General features: G+C 32.0%; 1 protein-coding gene across 1 annotated transcript in view; it reads left to right on the forward strand.

Annotated features, from left to right (window-relative positions):
• LOC149418403 (limbic system-associated membrane protein-like) overlaps positions 1-22,376 on the forward strand; it is a 128,889-nt gene that overhangs the window by 49,397 nt on the left and 57,116 nt on the right. Inside the window, exon 2 of the mRNA XM_089638476.1 lies at positions 17,020-17,162. Coding sequence (XP_089494602.1) covers positions 17,042-17,162 — 121 coding nt within the window. The 5' untranslated portion in view covers positions 17,020-17,041. The remainder of the gene's footprint in view (positions 1-17,019; positions 17,163-22,376) is intronic.

A 22,376-nucleotide genomic window follows, 5' to 3' on the forward strand; every position in this document is an offset into this window, starting at 1 on the left:
ATAATTGTAGAAATTCTTCAATAAAACGTCGTTCACTGATCTTCAATTACAAAATGAATTCCTTATGAACAAGCCTTCACAAAATTCTTATATACAAAGTAAAAAGAAAATTGGGCAAATTTTGCATGCTAGTCCGCCCCTAACTATGACGACAGGCAGAAACGCCTAAAGGGTATTATTTGTCCAGACCAACACCTGCTACGGATAAGTTCATTATAAGCTTCTGAAAGCTGCTTCGCTCTGATCATATGCGGGGTAGCAGAAGCACCATAACTATGGAATATTTTTTTCACATGAAATATTTACATCTAACTACATTTAGTTGCTATTTACCTTCCATTTCTCAAAACGGAGTGGTGAACAGGGCAAAATCACCTGCTTAAAACAATTTAAATTGAACACGGAGAGAAATGAGCATTGTTAATTTACTAAGAATCTTTTCCAATTATTCGAAATCCGGTTAAAAACGGGATTGCTGACCCTTATTGATAGGTTTCCTGTTAAACTTTTAGTAAAAGAGGAATGTTTTATCAAGATTTCGGAACACGTGTTCACGAAAATCATAATATTTTCGCATTTCGTCACTTGTAAGGAGTCACATAGAATACAATTCCACGGTTTGGTCCCAAAATTATGAGGTTCATTCACATGCGATTGAAAGAATCTAAAATAAATTTTTAAGATGTGTAAATTTTAAAATGGTCATTCCTAGAGAAAACCTAAATTACGATAACATACTTTAATCATTAAATTTAATAAAATTATCTGATCGTAGAATCATTTCCGATTTAACCTATTTGTATAAAATCATTAATTCAATGTTTGATACCCCTGATTTATTATATGTAATCTCTTTTCATACTCCAAGCAGGTCGGTTACAAGACACCTACCTACCATATTTTTGTAGCAATTCTATATCAACGTCCCAATATCACACTCCTATGCGACGGATTCAACAGTTAGGAAACAAATACTCCGATGTTGTTGACACATTTAGTAGGTACATCAATTTCAGTATATAAGCATACTTTATTGAAGTTTTTTTCATCAAGTAGGGGAATATTTTGATAAAGCTATTTAAATTGACAGTATTACAGTATTTAGCACGTTAACAGTATTTTGTCGGCTGAAAGAAAAAAATATTTTGGATTTTTTATATTTATATTTTGTGCCTACATACTGTGTGGATCAAATTCGGCAATATTTTTTTTATGTATGGGTTTTAAACAGTCATTTTCTGCACTATTTATGAGTATAATTTCTAAAATATTGTTATATATGTATGTAAAAGTCTTAATAGGCGTAAAATTAATAAATAAATAAAATAAAAATAAAAAAATTATATTTTATTCAGGCAAATGCATGTCACATGAACACGTGATGTAATATATTAGGATTTTACTTAAAGTTTATCAGGAATTGGCCCGCAATCCCGTTTCTTCTCGATTACGAATAATTTGAAGACATTTTTAATTAATCAGCAATACTCATTTTCTCCGTGAGTAATAAATACCTATTCTGTTATTTTTAACATGAAGTTTTTTTCTAAATTTCAACTAAACGTGTTTGTATTGTAACGGTGTTTATATTGTAAACATGTTTGCAAGACTGAATTCTGTGGAATTGAGATCCCTGAGGCGCACGCGTGGTAAAACTATTTACGATATTGTGAGAAATACGGATATTTGCAAAGAATTCAAGGCTTATCAGCGTAATGAGTAAGTTAAAGAAAGGAACTCTTAGATTGTTTGGGCATGTATAACAAATTATCGAATAAAGGAATGTAAGGAGAATATGCGACGCGAATATGATTGATGAAAGAAGTCGGGAATGGACGAGGAAGACATGTCTTGAGTCGGGCCATGTCAAGAGTCAGATTAACAGAAGATTATGTATGAGACGATGTATAAATGTGAATGAGGCAAGGAGTGTGTGTCAAGACCAAGTTGTTTGCCGGTCTGTCTTCTCTACCTACAGGTGAAAGACATTTTAGAACGGTAAGGTGATTAATTTTATAGGAATTAACTAGCTGTATCACGTCTGTCTGTGCAGTCACAGGTGACATCTATATAATATAGGTATGTAAAAACACACGCCTATCCTGTGTCAAAATTTCAATTCAATCGATAAAGAACTTTCAGAATTAAGATTTTGAACAAACGAACATTAAAATTTGTATTTAATCGATTAGATATAGCGTTTTTATCTAAAGCAGTAGATATCTTCAACAAGTATCGTCCTTTAACTAAGTTTAGTAATCCGGGTAAAGAGCCAGGTACTTAACAAATATCCTTTCTAAACTTTTTTCATCCTCAAAACATTCCACAAATATTCTATCGATTACGGAGAGTAGATAGTTCAAAAAGCACATTAAAAAATAACTTTTTTTTATAACTTAACATTCGTTTTTGCGATTTACCTAATGTCTTCAATATTGAGCGAATTTCGTCATCACGTCTGATGTGTCATAACCTTGCGAAATTGGACATTTTGAGAGGGTTTTCTCTCCATGGTGTTCTACATTATTGGTACATATTATTTCTTCCCCACCTTCTTCTTTTCCATCTCCGTCACCACCCCACTACTTTCTCCCTCACAACATACCCCAAACGGGGAGGCCATAATCTCATTGACGATTGCTCCAAATGGTTCGGAACTCTTGTGCGGTATTCACATTGGAAAAACCTTCCGTGTTTTTGATACAACTTAATTTTACCACCCCAGGCAAAAGTTCGTCTCTTTTGGCGAGTATGCAAACCATTAATTTCTCTTAGAGAGATAACCTATTTATGTAAAGACTTTTGATATAAGATTGCATAGCACGAATTTGACAAGTCTCCGCTGATTTATTATTTTTTACCACATATATATTACATTAATGACTAATATTAAAATGCATTCGTAAACAAGAGTAAACAAGACAAGACTCAACGACATGGTGAATTTCATTGAATTTCGAAATGCTCCAATACAAAAAGGCATCTAAAATGTGCTACATATTGCTTATTTTTGAAGTTGTCGTTAAAAGAAATACCATTTTAGAAACTAGATAAAATTATATTTGCAGTGTTTATATTTGAAATAAATATAGATAGTTATAAAAATTTTTTTTTTTAACAAACATGAAAATGTTAACAAAAAAACTTATCGAGACATTTTTACTCCAAACGTCCATAAATTTGTAAGAATCTGATATGTATTTCCTTTTGTGTGGGTAATTAGTAAGAAAACTGTCACTTCACTTTTAATGCGGTTTATACAATAAAATAAATTATCTTTCAACTGACAATGAAATAATCCCGCCAATTCGTAATCATATATATATTTGTGCGCATACTGTGAATCAAATTTACTGTCGTTAAACATATCTAAGTGTCACTCGATTAAGTTTACTAGAAATAAAAACAAAATCATCTATCCTCGCAACTTGATCAACAAACCTTTACAACCTACGAGTGTCTACGTGTAAAGATCTAGGTGTTTACTAACATAGCAAATTAATTGTTGACAAGCACATCGAACACATTATATCAAAATCCTACAGAATGCTAGGTTTCTTACTAAGAATACTCGCGCAATCACAATTTACACCCACTAGTTACTTACCAAAATTACTAGACTTAGACATCTTTCATGATTCCCTTCTAACATACAAAACTAACTTATTACATTTCTTAGCATGACATATATCAAAAATATTTTCACATCATTTTTAAAAACTTCCATGTATTAACAGTCAATTACAATTCGTGAGCATATTATAATTCTTGATTTCAATTCATTTATTACTCTACGCACACTTTCTTCTTTTTATAACAATCTCAGGCGAAATTACGTAATGATATTTTATGGACATACGTAATAGGTACTACAACTATGTAATAACGAAAAATATCCTTAACTGTATCTTATTGTACTGTGTATGCCTTAATAAATAAATAAATACACTTTGACATTTTTTTTTCATTTATTTTATCCATGTAAATTATGTTTAAATATTTGATACAAACTAAAAATTTTAGTGACGAACAAATTACCAATCTATGCATTATAGAAAAAAAGATAAAAATATTTTTACAATGTATGGACGCCCCGGTCAGATCTGTCCTTCAGATGCTCTAATGGAATATGATGTTTGTGGCTAGTAATGTCCTTCCGAGGCCTGAGAGGTTAATCAAATATTTTGTTTGAGTCCGCATCCAGAGATACCAATCAAACAAAGCCACCTCGAATCCCAGCAACAATGTTTCCGGTTGAACACGTGTGACGGGATGACAGTGCTGTATTTCCGGTGCAATTTGTGGCTTTCTCAAATTTTCACGTTGACTTTCATGCTCATTTTTGATTCGTTGTTTCAATGCAATCGGTTTAGTGAGAGCAATTATAATATTTTTATTATTAGATTCCAGAATAATGAAGCTTTGACTGTCCAACTGGGAAGGTTTCCCATTTCAAGACAGTCAAATAATAGGTGTAGTACATATTAAGTAGGTAATGAAACACAAATAAATAACAATAAATTCATAACATTGGAGATATTACTTTTATGTTTACAATATAAGAGATAAGTAAGTAAGAATATTAATTTTATTCACTCTTTCTATGATATGTAATAACGGTAACCGGATAAATCATCACAATGATAATTCATCACATGTTTAAAAAGTTATATAAAGTCATGGAAAGTGATGAAACAAAAACTTTATGAACTGGGTTATAAAGGTAAGGTTAGGTTAGGTTAGGTTAAAAAAAAATTTTTTTTCATCGTTTCTAAAGACTTTATATTACTTTTTAAAAGTGTGTTGAATTGTCACTGTATTGAGTTATAATGGAACCGTGATAACATATGTGTTAGTAAAGTGTGGTGGAAATTTTAAGCCTTGTTTATTTTGAAAAATATTTTGTATTGAATTATCCGATCCGCGTTATTATAGCCCATGAACTAATAATTTCTACACAAATAAATCTCCCATTATTCGTACTAAGTTTCTGCTTGAAATGGTTTTAACCGTGTTTGGTTACCACAATCTCAATACCCAGGTACTTACAAACCTTCCATTACCTTTTTTTTTCTTTGCCACTCCACACGGAAAAAACTTACTAAAATAAAATATTACAATTTTATTAAATATTTGGTTATTTTATTAAATATTTGGTTATTTTATTAAATATTTGGTTATTTTATTGGTATTCCTGTTGAAAATGGGACTGCACGGCTTTAACTAATGAATAGATAGATTTCCTAACAATATATCAGTAAATCACGAATGTGTTATTAGTAAGTCGGAACACGTGTTCATAAAAATGCTAATATTGTCGCATTTGGTCGATTGTTTATCAGCATAAGCGCAGCTTCCTGAAAACGTGTTTCGATTTGATTCTCGACCGGTTACAACTTTTAATCAAATTATAATAAGCAGACAAGGATGTAATGATCTGCCCTTTCTACTTCAAACTTTTCCTTCTCTTCTTTCTACGATAAATTTTCTGTAAGTCCCATAGGAAACTTTTCCATAAGGCTTTGGTTATGTATATCCGGGGTAGGAATATCCTCCCTGTGGTCTTTATAAGCCTTTGCTCCTCTATTTATTACACACCCCTTCAAGTGTGTACATCCTAGATTGTCTACGTGACGTACGACCTTGAACGTACTCATTTCACGTGACGGATAAGTATAAAAAGGCTTCACCGAACGTTGTGTTGGTTTTTTGTTTCTCGGTTTAGAATCCTAGTTATGTATGTATGTGTGGTATCCCTCGGTTCTTTTGAGATAGAGTGAGTTGAATCCATTACCGCTGTGTTTTAAAACCATTTCATAAACCTTATCTTCTAAGTCGCCTGCTCCCCCAACTAGCTACGCGATTCTATCTATCGTAGGGTTATGTGAATATAATAAAGTGTTAGATTTTATATATGTGATATACATACGATAAGTTTATGGTGTTAGTTGTCGGCGCCATCCATGTATATATTTTGGGAGGGGAAGGAGAGGAAAGGAAATGAATTTTTTTCAAGCTAAGATTGACTCCTCCTCTTACCAAACAAAACTGATGGATGATAATTTGAGCAAGGCGATCGATATCTGCGTGTCTGGATATCACAACCGGCCGGGTCTCCCCTTGTTCCAAATCGGCAACCTTCACGCCAGAATAAAGAAAACCAGGTCTCATCACCAATTTCAGAATTGCCCCAATCTCAAACACCTCCAGGAAAATCTACTTTACTGAGTGTAGAAGGGGAAAACCATGACATCCCTTGTCACGAATCTAGTCGCGAAAATGTGACACGCAAGGTCCTAAGTTACGTGCCACCTCCAGAAAACGTTGTAACTCCCACGCCGTCGGGGATTTACATCCCTTTCTAGGTCAATACATAGATAACACACGACGATCTTGTCGACATTCTGCCTGCTTATTAACGATAGGTTGTGTGCCTACCCATTCAGCCAATTATCATGTGAGATATATGTAAGGTCTACTCGATATGCCAAATTTAGGATGAGGACTGTCTGTATTTTAATATTCGGTTCTAGTAATTATTTTATGAGGTTACTAGCATCCTCGTGTATTAGGTATGGATAACTCCTACTGAATACCTATCCTCTCAGGTAGGTATAAACGGATAATTGGTTTGATTTTTGCATTTAATTTAAAGAGGCTGCCTACCTCTCGAAAGGTACCTGTTGAGAAAAGTTGTTCGGTTGGTAGTTTTATTTCGGAGATTACCATCTCCCTCTTTTGACTTTAGATTTGTTTTTGTGCATCCCAATTCGTAACTTAGAAAGTCAAACAATAGATGAAAAGTATTAAATTAGAAAGTCAAATAACAGAAGAAAAGTTTTCATTTTGTTCCGTCTGGTTGCATCCGATCGCTTTCAATTTGGGACGGCATACGCTAGCAAAACTTCCCCTTTGACTGACTGTACACCGCGCCTTGTCCTATATATGAAAAGGTCGTTGACTCGTCTCTCGCTCACAGCTGATTGACAATCCGTCTAGGGTATTCCTTTTAATGATAACATTATTTGGGCGGCAGGTGTCGTAAACTTAGTTCCTGTACCTCGGTTGTATCCGTCTTTTAAAAAGGTCCTCTGAAATTTAATAAATAATATAAAAAACTCACCCAGTTAGGCACCTCTCATTCTCAGCGTGAAGCTTACCTGGTTACACTATATAGTTAAATCACTTTAATTTTCGACCTCCTCCCTACGCATATAAAAGGGTAATTAAATATTCCTGTAAATAAAATTGTACCTCCCTAATCTGTTAGGATTCGAACCCACAGTTAATAATCTATTTGATTCTCTGGTTTTCGGTCTCCGTGGATAGAATGCCATCTCGCCAAATCAATAACTTAGCCCGATTAAACACTTCTTGCCTTTAAGTACATTCACTCTGTTTTAAAAACGCAATCATTATTTTATTATTTTCATGTTTTTAAGACAAGCAATCTAGTTCGAACTGTATACGAAATCACGTTTAAATCAACACAACTTTATAACACAATCGCGATTGCACAACACCTGGCGCCCCTGAGGTGGGTTTTTACAAAACGGCGCTCTACAAATTATCCAATTATTATTATTGTCATTATTATTAATTGTTTTCCCACTGAGTCGAACCACTTTCACTTCACACAAACACCGGATCAATAATCTTTCACTTTAATTCAATATTCCGCAATATTCTCTAATACCATTTGAATTCAATAATTAACTGTAATTTCAAACAACACTTCTGATTTGTATCCATTTCTCGGGGCTGTCAATGCACCCAAGTTCAAAACTCGACTGCCCGTCCCTGCGCCCTGTCCCGTGTGAATCTGTTTACTCAAGGCCTGTCTGTCAATAAATCTTCCGTCGTTGTCTAAACAAAAAAATTTTTTTGAGCACGTTCGTTTATTATTTATCGTTTATTTTTGTGGATATTCAAAACATCACAAGGATCGCAATAATATGATCGTTGAGCTTTTTGAACAGAAGCTGTAATATGTTATAATGCCTTAAAAAAATAAGTAAAAAACAGTTATACCAAATTACGTTTAATTTCTTTAGAATTATTATTTGTTCCTTGAGTAATAATACTCCTTTTGTAATGTTTCTCGCCATACAATATTTGGGTACAAACTTCCACGGGGCGTGACAGCTTGCCTCGAAACAGGAACGGGCGGAATTCTACGGAATCCGGAATGTCATTCAAATTGGATTATTCTCATATCCACAACAAATAATAATGTTTTCAATGTAAAGTGCGCTCCACGGGGATTCCAGTAATCCCGCTCTGTTCAAACCAGTCGCGAGAGTCTCAAACAGCGATTACTTATAGTCGCGTTTACCTGCTTCATGTGTTTTTAAAGGAATTTATATCCAAACCAAATAGCCTCTTATATTATAAAAAATAGGTAGAACCAAGCTGCATATATTAGATGAGAGAAGCTTGTCGTTAGCAATAAATATGATTGATAGATTGTAAGTAGGTAGATAATATATGTAAATGTTAAAGAGATCTATAAAATAAGATTACGTATAGATTTTAAATACTTTTTAAATTAAATAAGCAGCCACTTTTCTATGTAAGTACCGCACAAGTCCCAACTGTCGTAACTCACATTAATCAAATAACAGTTTTTAATATACACGGTGTCCAGATACTCGTAGCACAAGCGGAAAATCACATTCATTTAGGTAACACTGGAAGTTCTCACTTTATTTATGGGAGTTATCGTTAGGAAACATTTACAATCTTGGTCTTTTTTGTAGGCTTTTTTAAGATATACAGTTGGTTATGTAAGCGCCCGAAAAAATATTTGTTATTACAAAACATCGATTTTCCTCTGCTCTCTGTCAATATAATATGCATGTACAATATATATTAACATTTCGGAAACAAATTTCTAAATTATAATGAAAATTCGTGGCGTAGTTTAAAAGAACTAAGCGCACAAACAGACATACGTGGATAGCGACTTTATTTTATACTATTTAGAGATGTACTCAAACGCCATCTATGTGTAACCTTAAAGACTAATCTAGTGCCATCTCAACGAGAACTCTTACACTTATATCAAGTATATATGTAAATACTATTATTATTACATCTCCTGAAGTTGGGTATTCTATTGAGTATCTGTCTGGCTTGCTTGAGGTTAAAACCATCTTCGAACATTTCAATTGTATAAGAGGACTTCAAAAGCAATCGCTCTAGTAATTGCGCATTCAAGCCGTAATTAAATCCTCATAATTATGCATGAACAACACCTTTACAATATTAGAGAACCCGTTTATATTTATGTAAATCAATAATTATCTTTTCACTCATCCAATAATTGCTTACAGTTTGTTCTGAATGTCTGTTAATAGCAATAAAAGAAACTTCTTCACATTAAGCGTGTGCCTTTTATACTTAAAACACTTATAATGGTAACAAGTGTATAGCACAGCCAGGAGGCTATTTTTAATTCTCTTATGCTGTTGGAATCTCTCTCTCGCTCGAATCCTGACTGCGAGCCCACCTCGGATCTGAAAGTGGAGGGGGCAAACCCTAGATACACTAGATCTAGAGACATCTGTTGGAGAACTCAATAAGCTACGAATTAATAAATTCTGTAACCTCGCATCCAAGTTTTTAAGTTTTTTAATTAATCAAAACCAAATTTTCCCCTGAAATCATAAACTTTGTAAGTAGCTATTTAAATACCAAATTACATTTCAAATAATAAATTATACAATTTTTCCAAAGAAACCTCATTATCTTAATGACCATTATTTTTTTCAAACATCTTTAAGCAGGTACGTACAATTATACTGACAAGATGCGAATAAGAAAACAAGACGATTTCACATTCGAGAAAAGAATCTTCACTGGACCAACTGCCACAATATTGAAACGAAAACGGAACATACAAACAAATGTACAGACGAACGAAATGCATTACGGTCGAGTTTAATAAGAACTTCACTTACCTGGGTAAAATTTAAAAATAAACTAAATTAAGTGTCGAAGCAACTGCGGATAAGGAAAACCCACACAAAAAAACAATGTAAAAAACAGTCTATAATATTCTAAAAGAAGAAATATAAAGTCATAATATTTTTTATTTACTTTTTTTGTTGTTTTATGTGTAGCAGTTACTTTACACAAAATTAATATTATGAGTATTCATAAACGAATCTAATATTGAATTTATTTATGAAAGAATTGAGTAGGTATAGGAACAAAACTTTTTATTCATGTTCATATTACAAACTGTTAATATACTAAAATATCAAATAGGCTTAAATAAAACAACGTGCTTGGTTAGGCTGACAAAACGGAAGAGTTTTTATATTTGATCATAGACAAGTTTACAACTCTACATTGTAGGTGGCGTAAGAGAAAGGTACGCAAAGAATGGTATTTCTAGCATATTACGAGTACAACACACATGTACCGACGCACTAATAATTTAAAGCAAAAAGTATTTTTTTCCTAAAATAATTAAATTAGCGCCTACTATGAAAGAGCAGATTGTGGATTCTTTTAAGTTTACTCTTAATACCTACTTTTTATAATTTTAATAATGTACAACGTTATAGTTTTTTATGCGCCTATTGATAAAATTTTTCCTTATTGTTATTCTGTATACATATTATATATTTTTCAAGCTGATTTTTTGTCACTTATCGTTTTATCCACGTGCTTCCATTAAATACTTTCGATAATCTGCCATAAGATGAGAGTGTTTATTTTCTATTGACAAACGAACTATAAATGCCATGGAAAAAAATATTTTTTCTACAATATTGTTGCTTTATTGGATCAACGGTTACACGAGTAATATCAGCTTATCTCCTAGGAAGAATGACTGGCATCACCCACTTCAAATTTAAACTTTCTATAATTTTTGCTACGAATATGATACTTATATATGTTAATATGTTACCATCTATATTTAAAAGAAAAGTTAACTTCTTTTAAACTGTTTTTTATTAAATACGAAAAAACTCTCGTAAAATCATTTTAAACTAACTATATGTACTATATATATATATTTCTTTTTTCATTTAAACCATAGATAATGTAACCACCACTGTTTTGAATACATACCTTATAATGCCCAAGCACAGGCTTCGCCTTTGTGGGATTTTTTTGTAAAGGCCTTATATTTTGTATAATTATATATGTACCTGTATGTATCAAAAAAGTGCCAAAAAAAACGTATTACCATGTTTTAAATCTAGGCATTCTGTATAAGAGGGCCTTGAGCCCGTCTTAGTGGTTCGAAGTAAAATTAAAACCATACGAAAAATAATATAATATTGAAAAACTTACCGAATTAAATATTTTTTGGGTTCTCTGTGATGTGGGTTCACCAGTTTCCCGCTTGTACTGCAAGTTTCTGGACACTGTATTTGTGAAAAAAAAACCTTTTAAAATTAAAAATATGTTTTTCTTGCCTTTTAAACACATATTATTACATCACTTCAAAATATTTATTATTTTATGAATATTTTTAGGTTAACGCCTAAGAAGGTACGATTGAATCATAAATTAGTTTACCAAAGTCTTGAAAAAATGTACATAATTTATTTCGTCTTCAGAAGAAATATCTTCTTAAATGTTTCAAAAAGGTGCCAACCCAGGCATAGTACCTCATGTTATATTCAAAAGGCGGAACTATTTAAATCCCATCCCAGGTAACCATGGAAGGTAAACTTTAAGCTTTTTATTCAGCTTTGGGTGTGGTCCGTCAAAAAACTAACAAGATTCTGAACCGCATGGGAAAGTAATTCTTGAATAATAATAGTATTGTGAGGTGCCTTTGGTTATTACGCAGAGATAAGGAAGAGAAAGTATCGGTCATGTTACAAACAGAATGGTAACTGACGTGCTTGATTTACTTTAGAAGTGATTCCTAACATTGATTGGAGTAAAAAATGCTAATGAAACTTAGTCTCGGGTGAAATTTTTTATTTTGTTTTCAACTTAAAACATGCAATATCAGTAGGTATTGAATGGTTAGGTTCAGGTGGGGAATTGGGCGGTTACTACTCTGGGTGACAACTTATAACAGATTTTTGTTTGTTTTTTTGATTCTAAAATTTCATCGACATTTTAAGCTAAAAATAATTTCAGAAATCACCGGTTAAAAAAAGTAAGTCAAGTACGTCCTTTAACACCGTAGAAAAAATTTGAACGCGGATTTCTCTTTGTTTTAAAAAAAATCACACATTTTGCAGTTCATAAAATTTTGTTTGGCATTACATTATAACGGAATTCACCGGGAAAAATTGTATTATTCTTGAATAAACAAGAATAAAATGTTTCATGTTTGAAGTTCAGATATTCGAAGTTGAGTTGTGTAAAATACTTCAATTCTGAGGAAATGTTGAATCTCTGAGATTTTCGATAGTACACAATTGTACCTACATACTACACATCCACGTTTAGATGGAATCGATATTTATTTTCCCTGGCATGTTCAGATGTTGATGAATTTTAGATAACGTTTACTTGATATATTGATGTCATTTAAATTGTGCTTTTGTAGGAGGAATCTTGTGATGGCATCGAAGTATTTCATTTATAATTTATGGATTTTTGAGCACTTCTTCGAAACGAAATGATAGGTACACATATTTGGTCATAGATAAATAATTTAGAATTCACTTCTCGAAAAATTGAAAATTGAGTGTGATCATTTTAATTTAAATAAAATAAATTAAAATCACTTTAATTTTAGTAAAATCACTATTTCTTTTTTCATACTAAAAACGAATTAAAAAATATGGATTGAATAACAAGGATAATGATGATAAACAAATCGGGGATTCTGTATATTAATTAGTAACGATTGTAACGGTTTTGTACAGATAATTTGGAAACAAATCATTCGTTTCAGATAAATACCCAAGGCGTTCAAATGTTTATAAATTATTTATAAATATAATAGTTTTACAATTGTATAACTTTGAAGATTAAGAAATTAGAAAAAGTGTTAATAGTCAATAAAATATTTTTAAGAATCAAATATTCTTTAAAGATCCATCTCTTAATTATATTTTCGCACTATTACCTAATTTGATAATTTATATTTTAAATTGTTAATTAGACGTCTTAGTTACTATTTGATTCTGTTAAGTTATTTAATCCAACATTTTGATATACCTATACGTAAATGCAATAATTATCTACCTATTATAATTGTTTACATATATATTAAATGAACGTCTGTTCAAAAATTTACTAACTTTCATTATATGTTTATTCTGATGAAGAAACCATTGGTTTTGAAATTTGTCGATCCATTTTGATAAAATGGTATTGTATACAAAGTTGTTTATTTAATTTGATTTAAAATTCTCGGTATAAACTCAGAAAATAATATAATATCAAGTTAAAACAGTATTCATAATATTATTTATAAGGCAACGCGTAGTAAAATTATAATTTTAAATTCTGTAACTTTGTCGAAAAAATTCTAGATGAAATTTTATATATATATTTTTATGCGAGTTTGTTACTCCAGAATGGGTTTAGAAACTGTTTTTCTCTTAAGTTTAGCCATATAAAGAGTGGAAATCACATTTAAAGTGAAAATAAAACTCATCTTTAAGTCAAAAAGGTCACAATATATATATATTTTTTTTTAATATTTCATTCCTCCCTTTATTAAACTTAATCTCAAGACCAGGAGTTTTTTCAAATTATAAGTTTTGAGACATTTCGCTCTGTGAACCGTTACATTAGATTTTTTTCGAATAGTTTGAAATCGTTAGGTAGGTACGTAACAAAATTAGGTAGGCGTTGATAATTTATTTGCGTAAGTACTAATAGACTGCAAATGTCAGACGATCTATTCGAAATTCATAAAAATTTTGACAACAAAGTATTTAATAAAACGTTTCTATATTTTTCGAAGTTGCTTTCATTTTCAACGGATTGCCTAATTTCGAAAACATTAATAATATTATATGAATTAGCACCCAAAGGTTTGTGACTTGTGTTTGTGCTTAAGTAATCACATATAATTAATTGAAGTAAACGAAAGTACTAAATATAAGTGACAATTTACAATAATTCGTTTTTGAACCTAATCATATGATTTTGGTAACATTATAATTGTCAATTTTTCGCTGTATTTGAACACAAAAGTAATGACAATAATGTAAACCTTGTGTTTATTTATTATTTGAAAATTTCACGCCCAGCTGGGCTTTAACAAGTTATTTTTTTTTAACACATAAAACATCTCAATGAGCATGACATCAAAAAAACAAAACATTCTACAATGCAATATGGACAAATGTTAGTTTAGGAAGTATTGTAGTATTGAAATAAGTCAAAGCAGAGCTCGGCGGTTTGTGTAATTAGATTTGTTATTCTGCCTGTCGATACAAATTTTACTAAGACCTGTTTGTATTTAGTGATTGATGTGTTAAATACGTCAAGAACATTATAAAAATTACCCAAATTCTGTAAACGGCAACGGGAGTATACAATTGTGTGTCCGTATTACAGTTATCGCAATAATACGGCAGATTTTTCCCTCGCTGTTGGTTTTGAGGTATGTGGATAGAAATCAAGTATTTTATAGTTCAGGGCTAACACTTATTGAATTTATGATTTCATATAATAAGTCGTTAATGACTAACTTAACGAATAATTTTAATACATTTAGTTGACGCAAAAGTTATAATTATAATTAAAAGATTTACATGGATATCGAAGCGAATGGATTTTTTAAAAACTTAATTTGTTTGTTTTACCGGTATCAATATGGTTTGTCCGGTACTATGAACAGTTCATAACAATGATCACTTTTACCGGAAGACACATCAAATGCGTGCCCAACTTTGTGCCTTTTTATTTATATTCCGGTGCCCTCTCTTATCGGAGGTTGATTATCATCGGGATTATATTCACCTTTCAGGATGCAACATGGAATAACTCCGCGGAACTCCACTCGTGACAGCCATTAAGATTTCGAAGCCATGGACCGCTATGTGGAGACTTTGTCCCCAGAGAAAAGATCTTTCATATGATTTTATTTGAGTTGCCGACCAAAAATTACTGTTTTTTCAACCTGATACAGAACGCTTTTTTAAGATAGGTTCACTCTTTTACCTTTAAAATAATCTCATAGCATCTCCTAAGTTGGAGTACCTATTGAAGACACATGGAGAAACATTATCAGCTTTTATGTATAAGCTTTATTGCTAAGTCTTCCAAGAGTCAGCTCAATTTTTTGATGATAAGCTTCGGCGTCTGTATGTTTGTGGGCTTAGTTCTTCTAACCTACGCAACGGATTTTGATTGGTTTTTCACTAAAAAATCATTCAGAAAAAAAAATTCCACAAGGTTTATTTGTGTAACACATGCATATTATATTCATGAAAAGTAGAGAAAATATGATGTTTTGTAATCAAGTCGAAAATAAATATTTTCGGGTACAACATTCACAACTTCAAAACCTTACTCCGACAACCCGGAACAACGCCGGGTACACGTGTCCAAAACAGGTGCGGTTTTTCTTTTTTACTTTTTGAAAAATGAATGACAAACATTCACGGGTTACGAATAACCTTACAATATTTGAAAAACTACTACAATCATAAAATACAGAAAAAGTTATTTGAGAAATGAAGGAGGAGGTAGAAAGCAGATAAATTGTTTTCACTGAACATGGGTGAGAACTGAACGCGTTTGTCTACTCAGCTACTATTTTGTCAGTACTAGCGATAAAGTTAGATTTTCTTATTTTTATTATTTATTTTACGCCCGACGAATTACGATGAATAATTTAGAACACGTGAAAGAAATGGTAAAAATAAAATTTCAATAAACAAAAAAATACAAGTACATGAGATATATACAATATATATTTTTTAATACGGTTATCAGATAGGTTTAAAAAGAGACAACCAAAGGTTCAAGAATAAGTTTTTAACATGATCCACAAAATTCACCAAGTCAACATTAAACATATCGATATCACCTACATAAGTAAGTCTGTATGAGAGAATTAGTAATGTAGTTGCGCTTATGAACACTGTGGTGGGATAGAGAATTGTGTCGTGTTGTTCTTGTGGGTATGTTCAATAGCTGCAGGAGTTCGGAACAGTCTAGTTCAGAGTTTACTATTTTAAAATAAGAAAATTAAATCATTTATTTTACGTCTGTCTTCATTATTGACAAAAAAAATAAATTTCAACATACACAAAATAAAACTAACAGACCAGTTAGACAAGCGTACAAAGAAAACATAAAAACTCCGACAGTAAATTCAAGCTTTGGATAAAGACACTACCAATACCATGCTATAAAAGCTTTCAACAGTGTAAAACTTGAAATTAAAATTGAGGAAAATAAAAATAAATTCACACACAAAATTACAAAATGGATTAAAGAACAAAAAAGACAATATTACCAAAATTTCATAGCATAAAATAAAAATAAACCTACACGTAACACACAAAACCAATATAAACACACATCACTCACAAACACACAAGATTATTTTCAATGTATTATTTTTTAATTTTAATAATAATATGTATAATGTATTTTTAATAATGTATAATGTATTTTTAATTTTAAATGTATTATTTTCTCTTTAAATGTATTATGTAGATTATATTTTCATATTATAAAATGAAGGCCTCAGCACGGGCAAGCCACCCAGTGAGGTCTACATTACTGGAAAACTTAAAATGTAAAAAATATTACACAAAAAAAAAATGTTATCTACAATTTAAATTTTTTGGGTAATTATTTCCTCCTTTTTTAGCCAACTTAATACTTTCCAAAACATCGGTTAAAGAAAGGGAAAGCGTATCATGGCATAATAACCCAAAAAATAATCACGATAATACTTTTGGCCGTGAGAATCTAAAATCAAATCCTTTTTTCCCTCTTTTAGTAATTTCAGTATTCGCAATAATTTATCCATGTTTTTAATCTGGCAGAGAAACGGCATTAAATAACGGAAGAGCGGATACCTATAATTAAAGTGATGGTTGAATACTTTGTTTGTTGCAGGCGGTCTCTGCGGGGGGGCACCATGGGCGCGCGGGCCTACTCGAGTGCATGGGGCGCCAGGACTGCCATCGCCTCCACCCTTCTGCTGCTTTGGCTCCCTCCCGCGCTGCTGGCGCCAAATACCAACACCTCGCCCAGGGCTGGTCAGTTAACTACCTGTCACATGTTATTGTATAGTCACAGAGAGAAATCGTGCATCGCTCTAACATCTTAGGTCTATTTTGTTTTGAAATAATAAATATGCGAAGTATACCTTTTTGCCACTATCAAAATCAGTACCAATCACCATCCACTAAGAAACCCCGAAACTTTCAATATTCCTTTCCAAATAACCACTTAACCTTCGCCTAACCTCTTTTGCGAATGTATCGACTAAATAACATCCTTAGTGGGAAGATTCCAGACATATTTAGCAAAACCCACAGAACTTCTATAATATTTTTGATTATCTTATTTAAACTTGACTTTACTTGACTCAAACTTTATTTTCACTTGTTTTTTATTGTTGTTGCTTTACACACGTACCTCCTTACTAATGAATGAGTTTTAAATATTACACAAGTGAAGAACAACCATTTTCTACAAGCGTTGTTTATCAGTTGAATAAAATTTAAAACACTTTTATTTGTAAAGCACTTGGTATTTTATGGTTACATTTATGTTTTATAAAGTAATTGTACTGTTGGGATTCATGTTGGTAATAAAATAAAATAGAATAAGACGCGTGAGAAAGGAGAGAACCATGTATCTGAAAACGTACTGTCGAGCTCTCTTTGGGATATCCTCTTTACTCCTATGTATTAAACAATTAATCTACAATTCAAATTTCCAATTATTTTTGTTCCAATTATATCGTCTGCGTGCGAACTGTAAATAAATTTTCCTAATAAATAAAAAAAACACCTTCTATTTAATTATAGTGCTGTCATTTATCTGCATGTACAAAATATAAATGTTTTTATTTGACCGGCAACTATAAATGATATTGAAAATATTATAAATGATTTAAAAGGTTGATCTGCACCAGGATTTGATTGAGTCGCTGTAAAAATATTGAAACGATACAACAATTTATTAAGTTCACCAATTACACACATTATAGATAGTTTTATATAGTGGAATATTCCCAAAAGTTTGTAAAAATCTATCGAATTATATACCTATATCTCTCGTCTCAAGTACTGCATTTTTTTTAAAAAGATTGTAAGAATCAATTCGTGTATAACAGCAAAAAAAATAAAATACTTAGTCCTAGCCAATTTGGATTTAGAGAAAAACTATCGTCATAAAGTAAAATTAAATAACACACTAGGTGAAGATTACAATTAGAAGATTACGATTACAAATTTGGAATTCCACAGGGGACTGTCATTGGACAAATTTTGTTTATAATTTACGTTAATTTATCTGTTTAAACTATCACTTCATGGTTAACTCGTATCTTTTGCTGACGACACTTCAATAAATACTATTTCGTCAACCCATCCCCTTTTAATAAGATTAAATTGATCCGTAATATCATTCGAAATACATTTTATGGTCTGATATTTGATTTTTTCTTAAAAGAACATTATTAATGCAAAAACGAGATCGACTTCTTGATATTACTTTGAACATATTATTTTTGACTGAGAAAAACCCATTTAATCTTTTTCGCAATGCCGATTACGAATCCTTGGAAAGTTAAAAGACATTTTAAGTAGAGTTGGGAATTGAAGATACCAATACCAATATCGAAAAACCATTAAAGTTTACGTCAGAACAATCTCATGACTTATGATTCCGATAATATACACACCAAACTTAAAGTTTTGGTTTCTTCTAAACTTTCCCAACTTCGAGTAACAACGATACGAGGAAGCTCGTACTCAAACACTTATTTGAACATATCATTATTTTACTATGTAATATGTGATTCCTATTTACATGACATTACATTTCGCAAATTAAAGCATTTAAATAATACAGAAAATGATATACTATATATGTACTCTTTTTTTTTCCTATTTTTTATTCTGTATTTATGAATACCAAACAATGAAAGTGTAACAGGACAACTCAGGATATTTATGGTTCAAGACATTTTTATGCGTAATATTCAGTTATGAAAAGTGATGAAAAAACAGGTTAAATAGGTTACATTAAGATTTAAATGCTAGTTTTTTCAAGTACATATGTTGATTTGTCACAGTCCTGAGTTGTCATGGAACCAATAAATTATTTCTAATGAATATTTACCGTATTTATTAATGTAAGACACAGATAAAAATGATTTTTTTCCGTTAAACGTGTTTCCAAACCATCCAAATAAATTTGACTTTAAAGTTATCCATCGCCAGAGCGATGAAACAAATTGGCATAAAAAATCGTTATTTTCAACCAATGCCTAAAATAAGCTATCTGGCATCTTCGATATCTTTCTTATAAAGTTTTATTTTTTAAATTAGCCTCAAGGAAAAAAAATAATCAGAGCCTATGTCATATTTAGTGATGCTGTGTGGAGTCTTTTTATGAATGCGATGTGCTGAGAGGTGAAATTTGTTCGTTCATTCCATATTCTAAGAATTTTCTCACCAGCCAAAAAAACACTTCTCATCGCATCCGAAGAAAGTTTTATTTTACGATTTCTTCGGTTCGTTAACGCTTTCGAAGGAAAAAACGACTCTATAGTGAATAAGAAAAAAAATAATTACGAATATTTAACTGATTTCTCATACAAAAATGATGGAATAAAATAATGTTAAACCGTGGCACCGCCACATCATTCTCTTAGTTAGGTCTGTTGGTACCATAGACATGAGAATCGACGTCAATTTCGACACACATTTTGACAGTGCCTTTGAGCGCAACGTAAACGGTCTCGTGAGCGTTCCCATCGCTTTCATGGCTAACAAACATTGAACGGAAATAGCACAAAACCCACAACATTGAGTGACCTATTGACATTGCCGTTAAAGACTTACTGAGTAGCTAAATGGTGACATTTACTACACAGATAAAATACCTGGACAATTATTCTTGATGGGGTCACTCAATCCAAAAAAGTCACCAAACAAGGACCAAAACCGCAAATACAGTAATAGTTAAGTTAGCTTACTGGTTTAGTTGTGATAGGTTTTTTTAGGATTTATTTTCACCGACTGGTATTGCTGTGAAAGACTTAGAGTCCTACTAAAGGAAAACTACTTCCTATTCGTTACACGGTGTTTTTGTTACACATTGTATAAAGATAGAAAGCTTAGATTCGAGTTGGTACTAATAAAACATATCTTAATTGGGCTCTGTAAGAACTGGTAACAATGGATTTTCTGCCGACTGGAGTGAAATTCCGGATTTTGAAAAAGTTAGATTATTTCGGACAGATTTTTTTTTAAGAAAGTCGAGCATTCTCGGGTTACGAATAACCTGGAAATATTTTTAAATCTCCTATTACTCCTAGAGTAAGCGGAGATTGTTGCTTGTGTTGTGATGGGGGACTTAGCCAGACGAAGAGTTGAACACACTACGCCTGGGAGGGACCCAAAATTTTAAATATTTTAAATTCTTCAAAATTCTATGAAAATGATGATTTTTAACAACAAATATTTTATGTATTTGTATAAATCGTAGAAAACAATGTTTATATTGCCTAATAATGCTTTCAAAAAAATAAGTTTTATTGTTCTTATTATCGGAGAATTATTACAATATTTTTTACAGTGTAAACGAGATTCAAAGTGAGGTGACTGTCTTCTTGGAGATTCTCTAAATAAAAAGAATGTGTTTTCAAAATTTTGCATTCTTTCAATTTTTCGTATACGTATTTTTCAACTATTTTCATTTTTGAAATAAATCTAATAGATAGATAATTTGATCTTGTTTTTTAAAATAGCCAGTTTCTATTTAAGTGAAGTTTTCATATACATGGTCATTTATCGATTGAACTAAATTTTCACTTCGTTTTTTAGTAAGATCTTTACTATGTTGCAAAATTATGATATTTGGTTAGCATATAAAATGCCTGGCAAAGTATTCTCAATGGGGCCACTAAATCCAAAAAGTCACCGAACAATGACCAAAACTACAGTAAAAGTTATGTTAGCTTACTAGTTTAGTTATGGAATACACAACTCGCCGTGTTAAATAAATGCAAAATATTAACAACCCAAATACCCGATAACATAAGCGACCCGGTGCCTTCTGAAAACATACAAGAAGCGTTGCATAAGCCCCATATCGCTATTTACATTATGTGTGCATTATATCATAATGCAATCGTTATGTTATCATTATCTTTCATATTTTGAAGATCAATATGTTTCTGCAAAAAATTGAATAATATTTTCATATTGGTTCTTTGCGCACTGGCGACCAATACATTAGCTGAATAACGATGTATCGTTTTTTTATCTTTTAAGAGATATATATATCTTTCCACATCTACTTTGTAATATCCTACATACTTTCGCAGTACTTACATTAAACTTTGGGTTCTAACTAAGAAGAATGAGCGAGCACTGGACGTTTTTGAAAGGAAAATTTTGAGGCGCATCTTCGGACCGGTTCTAGAAAATGGATTTTGGCGCAGACGTTTTAACAATGAGCTCTATACTCAGTTTAAGGAGCTAAACGTCACAAAATTCATAAAACTGGGAAGACTTCGGTGGCTAGGTCATGTGGAGAGAATGACCGAGCATCAAGAATCAAAGTCCCTGCTGAGCTCAAGACCGATAGGGAGAAGGAGCCTGGGAAGGCCAAGGTTAAGATGGAGCGACAACGTCCTCAAAGATTTGTCTGCCTTGGAGCTTCGAAACTGGAGAGAGCTGGCGCGGGACCGAGATGAGTGGAGGAAGACTCTTGAGGAGGCCAAGACCCACCAGGGGTTGTAGAACCAAAAGTGATGATGATGATGACTTACATTAAAAGTCGGATGACATAATATTGTATTATCAACGAGATGAAATTTAATACTTTCCAGAATCTAAAAGAATTCTTGCTAAGGCTCTCTCTCTTTTTACTGATGCGTTATCTCAAAAACAGAAACTCTTATTATATTCAGAAATAAAAATAATCCCACTGATAACTTCACCCAAGTACAACTCAATTGTGAAGTTCAACAATTATTAAAGCAAAATGGTTATAATTTTCTCGAATCGCATTTAAACTTGGCCTTTTCGTCGGTTCTCTTCCCACTCCTTCCTCAAACCGGAAACCTTTCTTCAGCACGTCTCGACCCCTACTTCCTCTTACTCAACTCGGGAAAAATATCCCGTTCCCAAGTTCCTTATTTACTTTCCTAACTTTACAGTGCCAACAAACTATTCTTTGTAATGCAGTTGTTGTTTTGTTCATTGCGGATTTCTTCCTTATCGATAAGT

Source organism: Hesperophylax consimilis, chromosome 13 (assembly GCF_061612785.1).
Source record: "Hesperophylax consimilis isolate HC1 chromosome 13, BYU_Hcon_1.0, whole genome shotgun sequence".
In the NCBI taxonomy this organism is placed as follows: Eukaryota; Metazoa; Arthropoda; class Insecta; order Trichoptera; family Limnephilidae; genus Hesperophylax; species Hesperophylax consimilis.